Source organism: Sturnus vulgaris, chromosome 10, assembly GCF_052056855.1.
Source record: "Sturnus vulgaris isolate bStuVul1 chromosome 10, bStuVul1.hap1, whole genome shotgun sequence".
Lineage (NCBI taxonomy): Eukaryota > Metazoa > Chordata > Aves > Passeriformes > Sturnidae > Sturnus > Sturnus vulgaris.
The window spans coordinates 8,764,528-8,788,641 of NC_142252.1; the positions used below are offsets into that span (position 1 = coordinate 8,764,528).

Consider the following 24,114-nt stretch of genomic DNA (forward strand, 5'->3'; position numbering starts at 1 on the left):
TGAAGAGCTGACAGTGTTTATTAAGTATTTTAAATGCAATGCAGTGACAGGGACACATGTCTCATGTTCTACAAAGTCATAAAAATGATGAGGAATATATATTAAGAAATTAACCCAAAATACTACTTCAAAGAAAACTGTACACATGGGTCAGAACTGAGCAACTGCAATTTCAAAATAACTGCACATGTGGAAGTAGCTATGCAAAGTCTGATGTTTATGGATGGACGGCTGTTAAAAAAAAAAAACAACCACACAAAAATCTAAAAAAAAGAAAAAATCCCAACCGAACACAAAATAAGCGCCACCAAAATTCAAACATATCAGCAAGTTCATGAAAACAAAAGAACTGCATCTAGAAAAAGATTCCACTTTCTGGCAGTAGGGGACAATACACAGCTGTAGCTGGGGAATCTTTCTTTTCTTGAATTGCATGATCTTAGTCAAATGCAGGCTGAGTAGCAAGATAAATATTTAAAAATATATTAACAACCTTCCCTGTTTACTATTATGCTAAGATATAATACACAAAGAAGTATGTTACTTCAGAATATGAAGAAATTTTAGTTGTGATCACAAATGTGGTCTTAAATAACAAATTATTTGTGTATGTTCTTGAGTCACTCTTTAAAAACTGACAGCTATTATTTACAACAAAAGACTTCACTTACAAACATCTTACCTGTCTACAACTTCTCCCTTCCTCTCCCTTGCAATCATATCCAGCAGAGTTTGCCTCAGGTGATCCCTGATGCAGCCATAACGTACAACCTGATCCCGAAAAATTATCAGGCCCAAGTTGTAGACATTCTCCACGTTGTTCTGTTGCACATACACTCGGTCCTACAACAAGGGCATCAACAGCAATGAAATTGTGAGTTCACTGCATTGATGCTATTCAAAAATACAACAGATCGATTACTTCTCTATAGTGGAAATATGACAAATGGATCTTTTCTCTCAATAGAAATTATGTATATCCTCCAAAATTCAAAATCAGTCCCATTTTCCAAAACTTCGTTTACACTGGAAGCTCTACTTGGCTTAGGAGTCCAAGCACAGCATTTATGATTACAGCATACCAGAACACATCTACAACCTTCTCACTTTTTAGTCTGGGTGCAGAGTTTAAGTTCTATCTCCCTATATACTCTGTCTGTGGGAAGGATCAAGCTCCTCAACCACTCATTTTTTATCTACCTACCTTTAAAAACCAGTGCTGACTCTCAGATCAGCATTTAAAGACTGCATAGCCCCAAATCCATCATCAGAATTGACAGAGAGTGCTGAAGTAGACCCTGAGTCTCTTACTGCTACCCAAAGAAATGCTCCAAAATTTGTCTCTCCTTTCTTATTCCTCTCTCCCAACTTAACTCTGAAAAAAGGAAAGCTATTAATAAAGTCACTAGTGGAGAGAAAATGCATGTATTTTATTAATAGCTACTACTGGGTCAGACCACTTAAAACAACATTAACAATAAAACACTTGAGTTTTCACAACCCCTTTCTGAGATGGGCAATCATTATTTTTGTTAATTTCTGTCAGGGCATAAGCCATTCCTCTAATATCATAGTTTGGGCAATTACTAAAAATACTGTTTTGCTACCATTTAAGCATCATGACAATGACACTAGAAGAAGCTACAAGTTTTGTACCCACTCACAAATCCAGCTGGGATAAAGTTTTATAAGAATGTATATAGCTATGACAAAACAATAATACTAAAAAATAATCAAATTCTATAAAGGATGACAGTCAATTTATGAAACTGAGTATAAAGATTAACTTCTGCACTGGTTCTATCACTATCTTAAGTGCTTTATCACATGCAGAATTAAAGAGTAAAGCTACTCAAATACCTGGAAAATGAAACCATTACAAGAACAAATGTTATCCTTCAGACTACAGAGAAAATATTCCAAAATTGCAAATTTACATAAAGTCTGCAATTTCAAAAAACAAGAAGGAACGGACAGCCCACCACTTAGCACCTGTATTCACATGGCAAAACTATTCCTATACTAACAATATGCCAGATTGCCACTTGGCGACCACAGGAAAGCAATTAATGGGATCAGCAATTAATGTGTGATTTCCCACTCTCTGCCTTCAGACAGGCAGCTCTTAATTTAAACGAAAAAACAAGATGGGAACACGTCAGATATGCCTGCTCTGTGGCTCCTGAAGCAAGCTCATCTGTCTCAAAGCACAACATTTACTAATTGCTCTCATGAAGTCAGTTCAGTGACGTGTGGTGGGCTAAGTCTTTGGAATATGTTACTTTTGTTTTTCTGTTTTTTAGAAACAAGGTTGTTTATTTCACTTCCTTATTTACATGCATCAAGAACAGAAGTAAATGTGATTCTGAAGTAAGACAAGCTTAAAATAAATTTTCAAAGAGATGAAAGAGCAAATTAAAAGGTAGTGTCCAATACTATATAACTTGAAGAGAAAAGAATAATTATGATTTCAAAAAAATATTCAGGCCTCTGAAGCACAGGCAGCAGGGTATCTAAAAGGATTAAAGCCATGGCCATGACTCATCTGCATAGCTTCTGCTGTGGCAGTGCTGAACACTGCCATTGTGAAAGAGTAACTCCTCTCCGTTTATCAGCAGTCTCTGTAGTAAGCCAGACCTCTCTGCAATACCCAAACCAGAGCAGCAACATTAACATTTCTGATCCTGCTGATGTGCTCACCCTTGGTAACATAGCACATTTGCTGGAAGCTCTCCCAGTCTAAAAAAGAAAATCACAGAGAGCCCCATTTGGGAACGGGTCTGACTGACAAGGCTACACACTACTGAACAGAAATCACTTCCCACGGGGAGAAGCAGTGGGTGCTTAAAGGTAAGAGTAACTTTCAGGAGACAAGGATGGAGTTTCAGACAGCAATTATTCATGAATTACAATCTTGCTTACACTGCAGACTAATTCTGAAGTCACCTACTGTAAGGTACCAGTAGCCACATTTTACTCAGCTCTGGACAGATGCACTACCTGGATGATGCAGCAGCCTTCAGACACCCTTGTGTATACACTAAGTGTCTTTGATCCTAGTTCTGGAAATAAAAACAACACTTCTTCCCATTACCTCGTGTGTAAGCCATGGACAATGAAAGTCATTTGTCAAAACTCATGTATCCAATGTGTCAGTGCTGGCCTAAAAAAAGACACCAGCTTTGTGCACAGCACAGATGAGAAGGGAATGCTCTGCCCTCTGAGAAGTCCACAGCTGTATTTGCAGGAGCAATTGTTCACTTCTGACAGTGCCTAGCTGGCACTACCCAGAGGCCTGTAATGCAGCCAGGGGTGCGACTGCTGCACTTGCATACCTGAAATTGCTTTAAATTTAGTAAGCACAAGTAGTAGAGACACCACAGAACCCCATTAAACCCAGTTTCCATTTGATGTTCTAAGAATACACACACTCATGCTGCTTGATGAAAAGCCCAAACAACTCCACCTCCATTGCTCCCATTCCATACAGCAGCTAAATAAAACCCACTGTAGGTATGTTTACCTGCACTGCCACTGTGAGGCTGAATTTCAGATATGCCCAAATGTGCTTCACTACTTCAACCCATCTTAGTACTTGACTTGACTCAGCTAAGATGCTGCTTAGCACATGACTTACTGCTCCAGTGCCTCACTGCTTGTTGCAGACAATGCCAGAATTGACAGAGTATATTACATCTACTCTGGCACAAATTACTGCAGCCTAAACATGTAAAAAGGAAGAGAGCTTGTGCTATATCCTACAAAATCCAGTGGAACTATGTAAACTTGAAATTCAGTCAGGGAACCTGGAATGTTTCAAAATAATCAAGACAAATGTTGCACAATAAGTGCAAAAGGTTGCAAAAAAACCTCACACTACACCTGCAACAGAAATGAAAGCAACAGACTTTTACAAGAGACAAGGTAATACACATTTTGAAAAACATAACTATAAGGAAAACTTGAGAATGTTTTGTGGAGGATGTTCTGCATGAACAATGAAATCCTGCCATAACCTCAAACAGCAAGTGTTCTAGTCATTAAGCACCATAATGCACAAACCCCACTGTACGAAACACATGCCTTTCTAAAAAAAGACATATTTGTATTGATTTTTATTTTTAAAATGGCAAAATTAAACAGAGGAAAGAAATTAAGGTGGCTTGAAAAGGCGTTTGTTTTGACTTAAATCATACGGCAGCCAATGGGTGAAACAAAGTTGGAAAATAAACGTGGCACTAAAACAGATAAAATTTAGATAAGATGTTTAAGATGTAAAATCACTAGGTTGAAGCAGGAATTCAAGAGAGTAAGACCAGAATTCACAAGGGTACTTTCACTGATGTCACAGTGTGGCCTGTTGGGCAATAGGTACATTTCCTGAAACTGATGTGTAATTGAGATGGCCTACAAAATAAGAGGATTGGGTCATGCTTTGCTTACAAACATATGATAATTGCAGATACTTCTCCCAGTAGAACACAAGCTTATTAATTCACAATGCCTGGTGACTCAGGTTATACAATGTTTGGTGCTTTTTTTTTAGATAAAATATTTTTCATGTCAGCTATATTAGATTTGCTTGAATAAAAAAATATAAATTATTTCTGACATAAGCATATCATTATAAACCCACATGTCATTCAGACTCAACATCAGAAAGTAAGGACAAATCATTCCTTATTTTATAAAACGCTTGAAAATAGTTTCTTTGGAAAGCAGTCAGGTCTGATTTTTCATAGGTGCTTTCTAACTCTGTAGTACTGGCAGCTTTTCCAAACTTTTTGAAGGAACACATGTTTTAAGACTGGAAGTTTTTTACTCTTAGTATTCTGTGAATGAAGAAAATTATGTCTGACTCAGGAGGACATCCCAGTGACAAAGGTGAAACGACAAATCTTTCAAAGTAGTCCTGTTTTAAATCATTGCCTATTCTTTAATTTGCAATCAAAACATGCATTATTGACAATTTGTCTCATGTCCCTCCAAGTCAAAGGAAGGAGCCTGCCCGTTGTATTAGACCTTCACGCTAGAGAGTTCAAACGAATAAAAATTTGAATTATAACTATAAACCCCTTATTACATTACAGAGATTTAACAAATAAACATCAGTGCCCCTAAGTTTATATATGTACTTTGGAATTTTTTTTCCTGTTTTTACTATTATACTAGAAACATATTTTATTGTGGATTTTTTTTTTGTTTCTGTGGTACAAGGGAAAAAAAAAAACAACCTGTGGGAGTCAAAAAATTAGTCAAGCAGAGGGCTCAACTGAATACCCACTTGAAATAATTAGGAACTGTCAAACAGCACACAGAAGCCTACATAGTCCAGAGGTATTCAAGCTTATTTATTATTCTGTTCTGAATCTAAAAGACATCCAAGATGAAGTTCAATTTACACTTGGAAGGAATGCTGCTGATTTCCTTCTCCTGGAATCTCGGTGGAAAAGAGAAGGCTGGCTGGATGTTTGAACAGCACTCTCAAGCTTCAAAACAAAGTCAAGGCATTGCTCTTCTGATTCCAAATTTACTCAGAAACAGCTCTCCTGTTCCCCCAGGAGTGGTAACTGAAGCAGGCAACCCTTCCTCAAAAGAGAAAAGGTTCTGGCCTTTAATACACTGATCAAGCCACTACAAAAAGGAAAGCTTATAAGCCAGTTTTCTCTGCCTGTTTGAAAGATCAGAAATTTATTGATTTTAGGAGTAGCAGATAACATTGCATTATCCATTACTTTGGACCATCCAGCACCTCTTGTGCTGAAATAATACATGATATTTGGCTAAAACACAACAGCTGCTCCCCTAGAAAGCTCTGGATTCCATCTTCTAAACTTTCTCAAAATTCACCACTACCTTTGGTAGATTAATCGAATCATTAACTATTCTTGAATATGCCTAGATGCAGCTAGTAGCAATTGCTTTGTACTTGTCCTTCACAGCTTAGGGAGCCCAGGATCTCTCATAACAAAGACAGAACACCTTCAAAACAATCTGTCCATCTTCCTTTTGGCACAGTAAGATATACAAATCATTCAGTGTCACTGATGGCATTTTATCCAGCACTCTATTTTTTGATATGTGCTCTTTTCCCTACTGAAATAAACCAACTCCTCCAACATGAAGGGCAGTAAATCCATTAAAAAGAATTGTTTGTGATTCTGTAATTACCCCAAATTCTTTAACTTGTAGTAGCTTATTGACCAAAGAGGACTTTGCAGCTAATACAATTGTGGTCAACGTCACAGCATGAATTTACACAAAAGACACAGCATGTCAACACTTCCTTTTGAAGTCAAAACCTTTGTCTAGAAGCTAAGCAAAAATACTCTTCTGCATCTAGAACATCCTCAATATTATGAGAATTTTAATACTTACTAGCTACCTAAAACATAACACAATCCAGACACAAAAACTTCAGGCCCTCTCTCTTAAAAAAAAAAAAAAAAAAAAAAAGTCTTTTCTGTTGGATATAGGTAAGAAATGGCAAGCATGCAACCAAAAATCATACTCTATGTACACTGCTTAATCTTCTACACGAGTTCTTCATGGGCAGAAAAGGATCCAACTAGAATTTAATATCCAAGGACACACCCTGTACCTAAGCAAAGTTACCCTCTTTAAATCCTAAAGCTTAAAGAACAACTACACTGCAAGTTTCAGGAGGCTTTACACCATAGTGTTTTCCACAGTAAGAAAACACTACTAGCTGAACTAACAACTAAAATCTGCCAGAATGGGTCTGACTAGCTTATTTTTTAAGAACTGCAAAGTTCAACTATTTTTTAGACCAATTTTTCAAGTGATAATGAGATAACCTAAAACATGAAACCAATTACAATTTGTCAAACACCTGTAGCAGTCTTGCATGCACACAGAAAATTCAAAACAAGGGACAAAGAGCATCTTTGGAAAAAGACTGGTAAAAGGACAATTTACTACACTGTTCAATGTGTGAAATAGCAGAATACCCACCATATACATCAAAATGTCTCTAATCATCACCATTGCTGTCTGATGATCATTCCACGCTTGGTTTAGTGTTTGTAGAAAGTTGTTATTCAAGGAGTTTAACACATCTTCTCGCACCTGAAGTGAAAAAAAAAAGATATATTGACATAAACTCAGGTCAGTTTCTCCAGCATCATTTAAATCTTTAACTCAGCTTCAGCACAAGAATTCTTGCTCCTCTGTGGACCTGAACTTTATTAACAGGTTCTTGCTTTTCCGGGTTGCCAACCATCCCTACCTTCTATTTCCCTTTTGCAGAAAAGGTAGTAAGAAAAATTATGCTAGAAACAAGAGAAACAAAATAAACATGGGCTTTAAATTTCAAAAGAATTCCTAAAATCTCAAATGTTAAAAACAGTCTTTGACAACTCCTCAAAGCCTTCATTTCCTGTGTAATTTTACTATCAGAAGTAATTTCAGGATATTAGGTAGTAGCAGTAAATGCTACAAACAGGAACAAGTACAGGTGGAAAATTGGCCATGATGATATTTAGAGAGACAAGCTGAGACAGCATGAAGATACAGCAAACAGCAGTTCTGAAAGGAACCAATTGCTTGGTAAAGATAGACTTCGATTAATACCAACAACAAGACTTCCTAGAAAAAAGGAAGTAATCTCTTTTTTTATTCATGTATTTGCAATTTGCAAGTTAATCTGTCCCATCAACTTCAGACTGTATGCCTCCTTGCCACTACTCTCCCTACGAATAAAAAACCCCATCTAGTTTCATAATTTGTTTTTTTCCAGTAGGCATATACTGCAATCCTCAAACTTGAAACTAATGTCAAAGAGAAACCTGTGGGAATGTAAAAAAAAGTGTTCCAGAGTTAATAAACTGTGGGAATTGAATTTTGACGTAACATGTAAAATATATTCTGCCCTCTGTTGTTGTAACCAAACAGAATGTTCACATATATTGATTTGCACTGATACCTGGCTCATAATGTAATTTTTAGTACAGAGATTCAAAGAGGGAAATAAAACACACCTGACAGGCTTCATTCTGTCATTCAAGTTTTATGAAGTTATTAGGCCAAACCACGGTAACAATCCTGTCTGCCACACTACTATACACACTCACAAACTCAGATGAGCAAACCAGAGATACAGTGTGGCACATCAGCCAACACAATGGTCTCAAGGAGGAGAGGGATGAAGGAAGAGGAGGAAGAGGAGAGGAAAGAAGGAAGAGAAAGAGAAGAGGGAGCTGGGAAGGTTAAAGGAGGGGAAACTTATCCCAGTAATATTCACCTTGTTACTGCATCTAGGCAATATAGGTATGCATAGGTTGTTCAAAGCTTCCTTACATCTTCAAACACTTACTCTGCACCAGAGCAAGGCCTTTCCTTGCTTTTGGAAAACATAATATGCAGTAACAAGCACTGCTTAGCTGCCTCATTCTTTCTGATCATGATCATAATTTACCCTTTGGTCTCCCAAATGTTTGCTCTGTTGTCACCCAATCCAGGTAGTTTTTAGCCAAAACATAAATATGCATAAAAACTTCAACAGATACGTGTGAAGAGTATGCAGAATCTCCCAGGACAAGAGAAACAAACATGACATGGTTGCTTTCACTTCTTTGGTCAGTATGGAGAAACATTATAAACATTACTTGGTAGCTCATCCACACTGATAAAATTTACCAGAGCAGGATTAGATTATAAGCACAGATAACCAAGGCTACTTATTGACCAATTTTATGATATCCTTTACTTTAACAACACAGACAGTGTGCCCTTACAATTGCACCCATCTCATATCCATCACATTGATGGTGCTGGGCCAGCCAGTGCCAGGTCACACAAAAGAAGATGGACACTTGACACCAGGTAGCAGTGACAACTTGCTTCCAAGCAGACACTGGCATACTCTGCAATAGTGGCACCTCTGGCTCCATATGGTGTGCCATGTGGATTTCTGGAAATGGGCTTGAAATTCAGGAATGGGTGCTGTACAACAGAGCTACCTTCAGAGTTTTCCTGTGAAGCTTCTCCATGACATTCTTCTAGGTTTATTTGAAACTGCAGAGAGGTTTGGAAAACCATTCTTTCAGCTGCTACAAAAGCCAACCAAACTACTGCCAAGTAAATTATCACTCACAGCAACTTTATAGTTAACAAGCGTTCATCACATTCCTTGTACGGGCCATTAATTCATCAATACTACAGGGAAACTGATAAAATGCATAAAACATTTTAGCCATGCAAAGGTGCAGTCACTACCACTTCGGTAGAATAAATGATCTGAAGTAACAAAATGTGCATACTCACACTCTTCGAACAAAGAGACACAGCTGCTACTCTGCCAAAGCCTTAGAAAATTCCAAATCTCAAAGATTTTTATCAGCAGAATGTTACTTTAAATTAGCTGAGCTTGTGGTGATTTCCGTGACAATATTCGCAGTTAGGAAGTAAATTGCAGGGAAAGCCAGCTTAAATAGGACTGTCCATATACAGAAGTACTTGAAAATAAATTATCAACTTCATAATATATGAAAGGTTTTATAGTTACAAGGATGAATGTATAACTGTATTTTCTACTGGATACAGGTCTTCAGGGAATACAGAACTCTCCCCACAGTAAAAGTAGTTCGTTGGCATAAGCTTTCAATACCTTTAAATAACTCTTGATTAAGTGTACACAAAGCAGACTTAGGCCTACTATTTCTATCTTACAGTGCCTGGCCTGATGCAGCAGCACAAATAGTTCAATTATGTAATTTCCACTACTGTAAGGACAGCCAGAACCTCCTGAGGGGAGTAGCAGTACAGAACAGCACTTCCTGAACTAAGGCCTCAAGCTCTCAGAACTTTTATTATAGAATTTCTTTTAGAAAAATCCAAGTAGTCTAAAAGTTGCTATTCTAAAATCTTAGGAGTCCCAAGTAGCTTAATGGACTGACGACGAGAAATGTCTGTTCATCCCTGCAGCTGCTATCCTACTGCTAAAAGGAAAAAAGAAACACTGAAGAATACTGGGGATTCTGAACAGTTATGTACTTTCGAGCAATTCCCTCACATCCTTTTGCCCTCCATATAATAGCAGACTTGCTCAAGATAGTCTGAAAACATCATTAAGAAAATACAAAGGCAGATAACACTTCATACATTGCCAGTCAGGCTCACTCTAATGCTCAGTAGGTAATTTGCCTCCTACACAACTTCTCATGTCATTCCTCTCTATTTCATTGATGTTATGGAAATAATTTCAAACTCTGGAGATGGAGATGACTCTAATCTCTCCCTTTTCTCTGCAACACTCAGACAGCAAATTTTAAAGCTTGGAAAAGACCCCAGACATAACTTGCTAAATCCCAAAGTAGACACGCTTCTTTCAGCCTATACCTGCACCAGGACCCCACAGTATTCCTTCTGCACTGAACACTGCCACCATGGGCAGCTCTGTGCCCTCCTGTCCAAAGGTATTCTCACATGCCTGCCTGTACCATTACTATGAAATAGCAGGACAGACAAATTCTGGACAGACCCCTGAGGGGCACCACTTGTCACTGATGGCCATCGGGACTCTGAGCCATTGACCACAACCAATGGGTGTGACCACCCAATCAATTTCTCATCCATTTAACTCCACTCTTTACAATTTAGACAGAAGAAGATTATGGGGGACCATGCTGAAACCTTTACAGATTGTCCACAGCAATGCCATCTCTAGCTCTTCCCTTGTTCACCGATGTGGCCACTCCTTCACAGAAGGCCACTGGACTGGCCCACCCTTGGTGAAACTGTGCTGGCTGTCCCAAATCCCGTCATCCATGTACCTTTAGCATAGCTCCTAGGAAGATCTGTTCCATGATCCTCCCAGACACAGAGGTGAGGCTGACAGGTTGCAGTTCTCAGGGTCTTCCTTTCTACACTTCTGAAAGATGGGTACAATGTTTCCCCTTTTCCAGCCATCTGGAACCTCACCTGACTGCCACGACTTCTCAAATATCATGGAGAGTGGCTTCTCAACTACATCAGCCAATTCCCCTCAGGACTCTGGGATGCACCTCATTAGGCCCACTGACTCATACATAAAAGGAACACTAAAAATATTATCCTGCAAACTTTTTAACTTCAATTTTTTTGTTGTCACACAAATGATGTTGCTTATCATGAAATGGTTTAGAGAGCTGTAAACTAAGTTCTGTGTGTTTTAAAAGCACTTAACATTTGTGTGAAGTAATAACACTAGGCTTGAGAAGCATGAAGGATGACCATCCACATGAAGCTACAAGATTGTCAATGGGCAAGAAAGGGAGAAATTAGTGGAGTATCAGATGCACAGGAATTAATACTTGAATTAAGATGAAAGGTTTCAGTACTTTCAAAATTCAACAGTATTTTAAATAGCTCTACAAGCACCATACTTAAATAATAATGTCAATACACAGCTGAAGACAAGTTTTAGCATGTTCTTATCCTGTAGTAAAAACAAGTTCAAGAGAGCTGTGATGCAGACTACCTGGCTCCCACAGCCAGAACAGGGTGATTTAGAACTGCAAACCATTGGGATCTGCAAGTCTAAAACCAAGCAGTCTTAACAATAACTTGCATGCGCCTTGTATTGATCATATTTGTACCTATTATTTTATTTACAATTAAGCTGTCAAGATGCACTGTACTGTTTTCTTGTTGAGAAGTTAAATACTTTTGTCATTAGTGTTTGATTGCTAATTAAAATGCTGTATAAGCACAACTTTCACCTGGCAATTAAATCAGCATAAATCATAAATACAGCTCTTAACCATGCCTCACCAAAAACAAAGGCTTGTGCTTTCCAAGCTTTAAAACTATTTGTAAAAACAGCTGAACATATACACTGCCTCTACCTAGTCTCTTCATCTATGCTTAATTAACCAGCATGACTGGAATACCACAAGAATGCAGCTTTTTTCTGAAAAGATAACCTGGATATGTGGGTAACAAATGACAGTTATGGCTCAATGATTATTGCAAATTTGGGGTAGGCTCCTCAGCAGTGCTCCCTGAACTGAGTATAGTTGTTCACAGATGAATAGATTCCACTGAAGAGTTCCACTTTTATAAAAGTCACAAAATTTAATGAACAATATTTCAGTTGGCAAAAATCTTTCTCTTCTAAATTCTAGCATCCACCACTGATTCTCTGAATAGAAGTTTTACAAAGACTTGTGATGAGAGTATTTATCGTTCATTAGCTACTTAAAATTTACCAGAGAAGTGCTCTTTGAAAGAGACAGCAAACATTAAAGATTTTGCTAAAATTTCTATGACAAAATGTGAGGTTAAACAAAACTTTTCTTTTAATCTATCTTACAACAAGAACTAATGGCACAAACATAAGATGTTATTATAAAACTGATCCTATTCTTGATAAACAATGCACTATTTTCCATACTTCCATCTACGTATGCCTCAACATAACGTGTCTAAGCAAACATGCAAAAGGAACAAGTAGTAGCTTTTAGCCTCTCTAAGCTTTTGTTATTGTTCAGAAATTTTTGGCATAAGTCACATTTTTTTAGTCTTTTCCTTGGATTATTTAATTTACAGGCTGGCATAATCAGAATAATTTAGCCTTTTTAACTCCACAGTAATTAACTACTGAAACTCAGTTAACCTTTTTATTTGAAAAAGCTTTGGTCATCTATTTATCACCCACACACATGGATACAACTTGATTAATCACATTAAAGATCAGACTATTTGGTCATCAGAGAAGGCATTTTTTAAAGCACCAGATACAAGAGCATTGTGTCAGAAAGGCATTTCTCTGCACTGCTATCTGTGCAGTCCTCTCAGCCTCTGCACTGAAAGTACAAACTCAGAATCTTCTGCTCTTTTGTCAGCCTGCCACAATCAGCACTTCAGAATAACTAATTCTGCAAATGTGTAATTTTTAATATGCAAAATAGCTAGGAACTATGATAAGTGGCAGAATACCTAGGAACAAAGATAAAAAACACCCATCAAATTAAACCAGGATAAACTAAAGCCTAGGAATAATAGAAGTTTAGTGCCATGATTATTAAGTGCATAGGCATACACACAAGATCGAGGCAAAAAAAGCCTCAGCCATTTGCTGCATTTTATATGAATAGTACAGATTATGAATGCACACATAATGAAACCAGAAGTTTTTGAGAGCCACAGATGTGCTGCAATTATAGAAAAGAACTGCAAATTATTTAGCCACTTCATAGAGGATGTCTCCTCTGGTGCAAACAGTAAAAAAGCCCCACATTCAAAGCAATTTTAGACTATACTTATCTAGACCACACCTTTGAAAACTAAGATTTTAGAAAAGAAATAACACATTTCTCTGTCACAGCAGTAACTCCAGTTTGAAGGCACAAAAAAATCCCCAAGCATCCTGCATTATTTAGCCATAAATCTCCCATTCATTCCCTGTAATTCAGCCAGAAGAAATCATCCAAGACACATGATGGTCTCTGATTTTCCTTTTCAGATCTTGTAAAAACAGGACAAAAATCTGATACTGCATCTGAAGCCACAGCCAGATTAAAGGATCAAATATGGGATGAAAGTGGACACGTACCTCTCTGCTATGGACGTTACCATGAGTAAGGCAGCATCTCCCATAGGCTTAGAATCCTATTGCCACAAAGTATCTGGAGTCCTAAAAGGTGACTTTTAACTTTTTACAGTTACATATTTATTAATCAGTTCTAAACTTCTCTCAAAGACTAAAGAAGTGGTTCCATGGTTTAACACGAGACCTGAAGATTCCTTTTTCTCAGATGCTACATCTTCAGAAAGTTTCTGCATGTCATTTTGACTGATTTACATGGTTTTGCAAAGGCTGACATGGCAGAGTGTGAGCTACTCAGGACTTTTGCTATTGCTGAGCTGCTGTTTTTGAACAGTGCCTACCACCTCTTTGAAGAGCATAATCTCAGCAAAATGTCTCATTAACTTTTGAATTAGTTCATTAGACTATAGAAAACAAGTTCTTACATTGGTATTTATCTGTACCACAGATGAAAAAACTGACTGGCAAACAAGAGAAAATTTGGCCTAAGAAAGTCAAAATGCCACAAAAAATGACACAAAACATTAAAAAAAAATCATCTGCTCTTAACAGTTATTCTTAAAAAAAATTGTTTCCTGTTACACACTTACAAGTGGTTCCTATGGTCTGCCTTCCATAAGTACCTTACAACAAACAGTACCTGGAACATGAAACCATTTGAGCTTGATGTCAGCTCTATGCTAACATTTTTGAGAGAAGCTACCCAACTGCAACACAAGGTATCATAATAAAGTTAGATTTTCTGTCATTTAAATAACTGTTCAGAATTCTTTCATATAATACTTCTATTTTAATTAACAAATGGACAAACCTTGTTTATTAGATGCTCAGTGACTACTTCTCTTAGTCCAGTGTAGAGTTTTTCACCATGTTTATGTAACACCATTGTATAAGCATTTCTATACAGCTCCTCAAAACTGAGACCACTATTGTTCTTACGCTGAATCTCTTGGATTGCATTTTTCAGAAGATCCCAAATGCTGTTCACATATTTCTCATCCATAGTCATCTGTAAAAATAAAACATGACGTTATTATTCCGAATAAAAAAAAAGAATATAGATAATATGAGGTAATTGCTCTGCCCCATCTTGTTGATTCCATTATCACAAGATTTCTCAAACTTTATTAAAACAGTATTTATGAGACTAGTATAGATTTCAAGAAACATTTATGAAAATTGTAATTTGTAGAAGTTTAATGCTTTTTATTGTTTCAGAACTGCAAATCCCCAGACTCTAACTCCAGAGCCTTTGGAGGTGGAAAGGTGGGTAATTGTGGACAAAAGTCTCTTCCCCACTCTTCCTCCACAGGTTAACAGTGATAGATGGTTAACTCTCATTCCATATTAACATATTATTTGGCACCTCATGAATTGTACTGCAATACTGATCTGCTTCACCAGACCCCAAATCAACCTGTACAACAAAAGATAAAAATGTCTGACACAGATTTAGCAACCTTGGTCATCTGCTTGAGCTAACTAGGGACTAGCTGAGGTACTAACAGCCAAAGAATTACATACCCACAACACTACCTACAATTTAAATAATTATAGGTACCACTGAAAACCCCCACAAATGCCCAACATCAACATCTGCACTGAACATATTCCCTTCAGACAAATACAATTAAATTCCTTTCTAAAGGACACGTACCAAGCACTAAGTATCTGCCTAACCTGTTATTCAGATCTGTAAACTTCAGTAAATACACAGAAAGAAAAAAGATTCAGAGGATAAAAACTCCTGTAAGAAATAGTGTTAGAAGTTTGCTGCTGTATTATCCCGTACTTAGTGTGAACCATTCCACACTCGTGCTTTATCAATGCAAAGGTGCTTCAACATATGTTTTATAGATAAAGCAGTATCTGGGATTGCAAGTTAAGTATAGCAAAAAAATATCAGATGCCAGAATTGCTTAAAGTCTGTGATCCACCCAAGATTCATCACCCAAATGAAAAAAAAAAACAAAAACAAAAGACTCAAACACTTTTAAACTGAACCAATTTAAAAAGCAATGTTTAAAGTTAAGTTTGGTTCAGTTTATATAAAATCAGGAACAGATACAGCATTTTATAGAAAAGAAAAGGGCTGAAGGAAGAAGAGAAAGCTTCTATTCCCTGAATTGCTATGGGAAGTGAAAATATCCCAGAGTCTATCAATACTGTCAAAGCAGTCTTGAAAATAGGGACTGAAAGTATTAAAAATGTAAAGAATAATGGTATGACACTATAGAAGAACATCATGACCAGTCCTCATCTATCTCTCCTTCTCCTTCCAACAAAATCCACTAAGTGAATAGAGGAAAGATATGAAGACTAGATTTGACTCCATCTGTAGTCAAATGCAATTATTTAGAAGAATTTTAAAATTCCAGGTATATTTTTACATGTATTTTCAAAATATCATATCAGGCTTCCTTGGCATGATAAATAACAATACAGCTCACAATAAAGATAATCCATTCATTGCCTGGAAGGAATAGGCTGCTGAATAAAACGAAAACAAGACACACAATCTTATATCCTGCTCATTTTTTTGAGGTTTGGTTAAATACAAGGATTTTTATTAGAAAAATAATCCTGTTGCTACTTTTCCCACTCCTCTGATAGCAGATCCACTTGACTACTAAACTCTATGTACCCCAAATTTAAGATGGGCCATTATATATCTATAATCTAGATATCTAAAAGCAAAACCAAAATAAAGTCACAAACACGTTGAAGAAATTTTAGCTCCCTATCTCCTAATTGCAAAGCCTCAGAGTCACAGAGGAATGGTGGATGGAATGTCACACCTCCCTCCACACTTCTTCCTTATTCTGCTACACACAGCACTGAAAGGACAGTAATTTTGCTTTTAATTTGCATTTGCTACATTGGTGCTCCTTCGGGGAAGTTATTTTCTACAGCCTTCCTGAAGCAGCAATTTACAAGTACTGATAATGAAGGCAACCATTTAGATTTGCAGACAGCAATCCAAGTAAAAGCTTGTCAGCTTTCATTTCAAAAACCCGAGGTTTTGTTTTCAAACAAAGCAGAGGCTCCCCTTGCTAATTAAAAAACTCTCAGCCAACACAACCTTTTCATCTCAACTGCAATTTAATTGCACAGTGTATTCTAAGCAAAGGTATGATCTGTATAAACCAGGCAAATCACTGGGCACCAGTCTGCAAAGGTATCACAGTGCCCCCGTTTCTGTGCTGGTCTCAGGGAACATCTCTGCACGTTACATACAGAGATAAAGCTGCACATCCAGTAATTCCAATCCCGTCAGCAAAATGCTAAAAGCAAACTCTTTAATTCTCATACTTTTAATCCAAATGCTATAAAACAAAGAAGGAATGATTGCAACATTATTTGCTCCGAAGTCCCTGAATACAAAGAAGAACACAGAGTTTTGTGCCACTTAACAGTTGACACACCACGAGCTACTCTGAAAGCACAAGAAAGGCCCATAGAAGGTAATTTTAAGGAGTGCATATCTCCATGAGATAAATATACAGAAGTATTTGAAAAAGTAGTATAAAATTATCTTATTACCTTTTAGGATTAAGCATTAAAAACTCTGCTTTTCAATGCAGCTTCTTATTTTGCTTCTGACTCAGATTAGTATCTGTGAGGTTTTATGGGAACAGGTTTGCTCAAGTTCTAGAATATCACATTAGAAGAGCACTGTCTTCCAAAAAGATCTAGCATAGCTAACTTGTTTGCAGCAGTGTTTTCTAACAAAGCAAAGACTCCTAATACCTTAAATAATTCCATTCTATTTGGCAGTAAGTCACTGCAGTAAAGTTTCAGCAAAAATGTATTATTTCCTCCCTGCTGCTGAAAAGTTGTTTAGCATTTGAGGAGAAGAGGCCTTCCTGTATTCCCAAGGGTATGTAACAATTGCAATGACTAAATTATGCTTGGATTATTCAACTCATAGGTTCATCTCTTTTTGTCCCGTTCCTTAAGTCAGGTTTGTATGCAGATTTAAAATCCAAACAAATAACCACTAAGTAAGATGTTGATGCTACTAGAACACTGTCATTTTTCAGAATTCTCTACAAAAGCATCTCTGACAACAGAACTGCAATCCTAATCCCCCAGTCTGACCCAACAATTAAGATTTATGAACTGTCTAGATCCCTAGCAAAGACTGTAAGTGATCCACTTTCACAAATACAGGATCAGAGCCCAGATATTTTTCTGTGTTCATTCCCAGATTTCTTCTAATGGTTATACTTTAGAACTGAAATCCACAGTTAGAATACAGTTGCCTTGCTTGTGTCTTTGTATTCTTGCAGATTTAAACAGAACCCAGATTGCTGCTTCTCCCGGTCTATGAAAAAACCCACCCAGGTTTGGAAAGGCTTTCAGAAGTGAAATCCCAGTAATTTCAGTAGTGTCTACACCCAGATTCACCAAGATAGTAAGAAGCCAGTGTCCAAGCAGAGGAAATGTGTTAATGTACTCGCGCTTATCTGAACATTACCTTTCTTGGGGAATGGGAAAGTGACCAAGTCTGTTATTGGCAGGAGAGAGAGCTGTTTATAAGAAGCTGCTGGTTGGAAAACTTCCACACACTGCTGCCCAAATGCTAATGATTCAAAGATGCAACTCGAGCACAAACATCTGAACTCAGAGTGTAGCTGAAGTACATCTTGAGGAAATTAGACTAAAATGTCAGTGTACATGAAAGTACAATCGTTTCACAAAAAGAGACTGCAAAGGACTCAGAAGGTCCTTTATTCCACAGTGCAGGATCAGATACACTCAAGCCCCTTCCTTTAACAACGTTTGTCTACCCTATTAAAATCATCAAGTCAAATAAACAATAACTGTCAGCAATCTATTGCTATTATCACCTGTAAAGCAGCTAAAGCTGGTAGCAGTCTTCAAGAGACTTCTCAGTCTCTCCCTCCTAGAAGCTTACAGGCACCACCTCTTCCAAGTAACCTAACCAGCATTCAATCAGAAGGAGCAAATGGCTCAATACTTGTTATTTTCTGATCAACATGTAACTTCATACAAAATGTCATCGGCCCCCTTCTAGTCATCTACTTCAAAGGGAAGTGCAACATCCCATCCCTAGAGGGAAGGAACAACTCCATGCATTAATGCCTGCTGGGGCAAATGGCTGGGAAGTACATTTGGCAGAAAAGAACTCAAGGCTCTTGGTGGACATGAAGTTGATGACAAACCAACAGGGCCCTTGAGGCAAGGAAGATTAATGGTATCCTAAGCTGCATATGGAAGAGCTGCAGGCCAAGGTCTTTACTCAGCACTGGAAAGCCACATGTAAAGTACTGTGCCCAGTTCTGGGTTCTCCAGTATAAGAGAGACACAAACACACTGGAGAGAGTCCAGTGAAGGGCTGCTAACAGCCCCTCTGGAGCATCTCTAATAGGAAGGAGAGATAGCCTAGAGAAACCCTGCAAGGATCAAAGCAGTATGTGCAAAATCCAAAGGGAGGGTGTACTGAAGAGGGAACCAGCCTCTGCAGTGGTGCCCAGGAGCAGATAGAGCAGGCACAAACATAGGAGATTCCTCGTGATTGTCATGAAAACTTTTTTGTCGTGTGGGTGACCAAGTCGTGGCTGGCTGCCCATAGAGGCTGCAGAGTCTCCAAGCTCAGAGACATTTAGAGGTCATGTGGACACAGTCCTGAGCAACCAGCTCTAGGTGACCCTGCTTGAGCAGTGGGGCAGGATAAGATGACTTCCAGAAGTGCCTTCCAACTTTAACCACTGGTGATCTGGTGATGCACATCCTTACAGCTATAGGCTGAGGAAGCTGCAAAACCAGGACTCCCTGTGTATACGTGACCTTTTCAAACTGTACCAGTCTTCCAATGGAAACACATTGTACGATACCAAAGGTGAGCAACAAAATACTTGTGTCAATCAGTGGAACCTGGGGTTTGCTCCCTAGCTTCTACCAACTACAGTCAAAAAACAACACTAAAACTCCCAGATCCAGGAACATCCAGCATATCTGTTGCTGGAAATCCACATTACTTTGCAGAGAAGTAAATGTTTTGGGCTATAATTTCCATTCTATTTACTTCAACTTTTACAACAGTTTCCCCCGAATGCAACTTCATTACATACTTGTCCTTCCCCCCCCCCGCGTCATCATTTTGCCCTTAACACTACAGAGCTCACTCCTCTTATATAATCATGCTTGAAATGCTGTGAATTGCAAGGAAAAATTACAGAAGCAAACTGCTAAGAGCCTGATGAAATCTTGATAGTTTACACTAGCTTTAAGTTGCTATTTAGTCTTCTTAACAAGTGAGGAAGAGGTAAAAAGATGTCCTACAGAGTGTCAGCAGGAGTATCCAGAGACGTCCACCAGCAGCAACAGGAGATACACGAACCAGAACTCTCAAGATTAGTGACCAGACATAGCTTCTTATCCTTCTTGCAGAAGAAATTTCTATACGAGATCTACAAAGTTCACACAAAGATCTCAGACCAAACTTTTTGAATCTCAGGGGTTTTAATAGACTGTCAATACATCTGTAGGACATTTTTACCCTCAAAAATGTTACAAACACTACTACTCAGGTTTTCTACAGCATAGCTGGAGAGTGTTTACCACAATTCTACACACTAACAGGTGAAGCATCAGTCTGGAAGTGATTACTGCAGAACAAGGCTTCTCAAAGTTTTCAAAAAAAGCAACCATCTGCCTCATTCCTTTCCATGACATCCTTCACAGGTCTAATACCACAGAGCATTGGGACAAGAACCAACTGAAATACAGAACACAGGCGTTTATGCTCTCTACCTTGAAGGAACTGAGTGGATGCCAATAATTGAAGTTAGTTAGCAGTGCTGGGAGTAACATTTGCACCTAATAATTGCCATCTATTCTCACTCCCCCATTTCCTATCCCTCCGCAGGAAAAAAGAGAAGGGTCCGACTGCTGTCATCTAAAACTGCCACCACAGGGGCACAGTCCTTGAGGCAAAGGAGACTGTCACCAACAGTGTTCCCTTCCACTGTAAGACAGGACATCCATCAAGATGGTATTAAATAGTCTGTTACACAATAACTCACTATCCTGAGCCTGTATCCTCCATTCTGGATGAAGTTTGGATGAGGTTATCCAGAAAAGGGCAAGAGCAGCACATTTCCAGCCTCAGAACCTAATCACTATTTGAATTTTTATAAAGCCTTTGAATATTGTTAATTTAAAAGACTAGAATTTACAATGACAGAGATATATTGTCCAGCATTGGCTCCAAGAATATCTCTGAAAAATGGCATATTAAGATATGGAACTACATTTTTTTCAACTACAGAGCAGATAAAATGTACTCCTATTAATGTCAAAATGAAAGCTCAATATCCACACTTTTGAGTTCGTAAGTTTTCTTCACTATGTAACAATGAGTATATCTGGAAGAGGATGCATGGGCTACACACACTCCCACAAACAGAAACAACTGATCTCTGAACAACCAAAACCACCACACACAAAGTTCCTCAATCATGTTATCTGAACAGGTTGACTGACACACCAAAAACATGACTAGAGGCTAAGGGAAGGAGCATGAAGAAAGTAAGGGACACCCTGTCTCACTGTTCTTCTCCTGAGTCTGGGCTATTAATCTTAGGACACGTGTCAAGGGTCACAGGAAAATCATAGAAATGTTCTACCAAAACTGTCTTAATAAGTAGGACACCTTTTGCTCCTAGGCAACCTTTAAGCAACAATTGAAGATGACAATACAGTATTACCCATGTCTCCTAAGGAGCGTCAGGAAATGCCTATTAACACTCCCTCAGAGGGTGTGTGTGGTGGGGGTTAATACCTGTGTTTTGTTCTTCACTATTCCCTTGATATTCAAGCATTGCCCTTGTTTGGGTGGGCAAACTCTACACTAAACTTCTCCAGATTCCTCCTGCAAGGAATACTCACAGCCTGCACCATGTTCCATTCCAGCTCAGCAGGTGAGCTGAGTAACAGTGCTGAGAGAAATCCTTTAAAGGCCAAGGGAAGAACCAACTCTAGTCTCACCCTCAGAGAGCCTTGAGCCTCTGCAGGCAGGGCTCCATGACAATACTCAATCAGTAACAGAAATGCAGGAATTGCAATATCCACCTGTTCTTGTTCCCAGGCTTTACTCAGCAGAATCAAGCAGAACACGCAATTAAATCAGAGAAGTCCTGCTTCTCAACTGAAACATCCAAGAGCTGCAGTATTTTAGGTGAAATCCTCTCCTTTTCCACTTTGCTTGAATGGGTTCTACAGCACTGAAAAGCTGTTCTGCCAGTACGGAGCAGATGGGTTAAGTAGCCTAAAAAGTGATTGCTCCTTAAAAGGAGGAGTCACCTCCTGCACTCTGGTTGACAAATTTGGTTTACCTCCAAGGCATTGTCTCAGAGCACGCTGGTCTCCTCACAAAACAAGTGCTGCTTTGGGATAGGAGCTTGAAGAGGAAGGAGATTAACTGGTTGGTCCTGAGCTGTACAGCAAAATGCAATATGCTCCAAGAACTTCCTTTCCTAGTAAATCCTAAGAAAAAGGACTTGTTCTCTCAAATTGTAACACTTGCCTGCATTATAGCTAGGCCTGACAGGATTTTCACTACACAACAGCAAAATTTAACAGCTTGTATGAAAAGTTTAAAGCAAGTCTTTATTAGAACATGTAATACTGCAGCAACAGTTTTGACACATTTAGGCAACTGAACAAAATTAAGGATCAGATATTCATTTATCTGTCATATTTTAGGAAGCAATTCAGAAGAATGAGACTAATCTTGAACTACCAACATACATCTCTTACTCTAGATTTCAGTTTCCATTTAATACAGTTTCTTTGTTTTTCCCAAATGCCCTTCCTCATCTTTAGTCTTGCAAATCTATGGAACATAAAACGCTGAAGGGGAGAAAACTGAGAATAAAAACTCCTCCCAAACACCTGCTTCATCTGAACTAAGACTATGAACTATGTAATTTTGAGCAGCCATCACTTACCAGATAAACACGAGGTAAAATATAATAATGAAGTTTTTGTTTACTTTCTTTAAAAAATGCAAAAAACAGAGACACTCTGAAGAGGCTGAAACATGAAATTAAACAGCAGTGATTCTGTGAACACACACAACTTTCTTCTTACAGACCTTTGCACACTTTCCCAACACTATCCCACACTAATGAGCAACTACAAACTGTTATACTCCCCAAAAATCAACTTATGGGTTCACTTTGCAATTTATGATGCTCTACTTATGAAATGCACCTTCAGTCACTTTATTAATACAGACAAAAGCAGAATATTCCTTGTCTGAGTGGGCCAATGAAAAATGAGTGCTGGCTCACCAGTCTCATTTTTCATCTACTTATTGGTATACATATGGATTCACACAGATTAGTCTTCAAGATTCTCTCTAAAAACTGTCACTTGGTTAAGTAACAAGAGGAGATAATAAAAGTTGGTAACTCCTGCATCTGTGATCATTTATACAAAGCTTAACTCTGTCTCTTCCTCACTCATCTGCTTTGCTACTTATTTCCCACAAGACCTCAATTGCTTGAAATAAACATATGCTTTATTCAGCAAGAATTAATGGATGTTTTTCTCCAAAAGGGTTGGATACTGAGGAAAAGCAAAGAAAACACACCAAAATTAACTTCTTTTCAATATAAACTTTTTAAGGAGCTACTATTTACAATAAAGACTTGATTCTACAGTTGCATACTTTGCCCAAAGAAGACACCAGAATAGTATTTAATTAAAATACAGAAATCCAAGTTTTTAAATAACATCTTTTTTCCCCAGCATGTGCAGACAAATCTAAATGCCTTTCAAATAACAAAAGGCATTAGCTGTGAATGACTAAATCTCCCCTGCCATGATGCAAGCTTCTGCCCACCTGACATTACATTATGAAACTTGTTTTTTAAAAAGTTGTATTTAAAAGAAAACAATTAACTGGTTTTGTTCAAGCTTCTAGAAGAACTGAACTGCTAAGAGGCTAAATCTAGGAAGTTCCAGCTCAAAAGATTGTTGTCACTGATACAGAATGGAAGTGCTTAAACAGCCAAAAGAGTGACGTTATTAACCAAGGCCCTTTCCAAACAAATGCAGTGACATTTCTACAGTGCTCATTACTACAGCACCTGAAAAGGGAGGAGGACTACAGAAACCTGCAATGAAACTCCTGATTTCCCTGGTTTCCTGTTCCCTTCAAACAAGGGTAAAGAGCTGTCTATACTGCTGTATATATACTCTCCATATATACTGTATACTGCTATATACTGTCTATACTCTTCTCTGCAAACTCAGATCTAAGTCACAATTCAGAATGTCTGATCTTTCACTTTTAGCTTTGCAAATTAACAGAAGCATTTTTAGACCTGAAGTAAGTTTTTGACTTATTTTAGTAGATGTACTGTCTCTTATGGTGCAAATAACAGGTGGGAAAAAGTGTTGTGTCAAGATTGCTTAACTCAAGGAAAATCCATTCTGAATGAAACGGAGGAAGAAATATAAAGATTTGATGCCAAAGATCTATTTACTTCCTCTGTCCTAACCAAAAGAATAAAAATTATTATCAATAT

At 38.0% G+C, this 24,114-nt stretch overlaps 1 protein-coding gene across 1 annotated transcript in view; it reads right to left on the reverse strand.

Moving 5' to 3' along the window:
• CUL3 (cullin 3) overlaps window positions 1-24,114 on the reverse strand; it is a 53,453-nt gene that overhangs the window by 19,991 nt on the left and 9,348 nt on the right. Inside the window, exons 2-4 of the mRNA XM_014879556.2 lie at window positions 14,361-14,558; window positions 6,976-7,089; window positions 683-843 (exon numbers count right to left, since the gene is read on the reverse strand). Coding sequence (XP_014735042.1) covers window positions 683-843; window positions 6,976-7,089; window positions 14,361-14,558 — 473 coding nt within the window. The remainder of the gene's footprint in view (window positions 1-682; window positions 844-6,975; window positions 7,090-14,360; window positions 14,559-24,114) is intronic.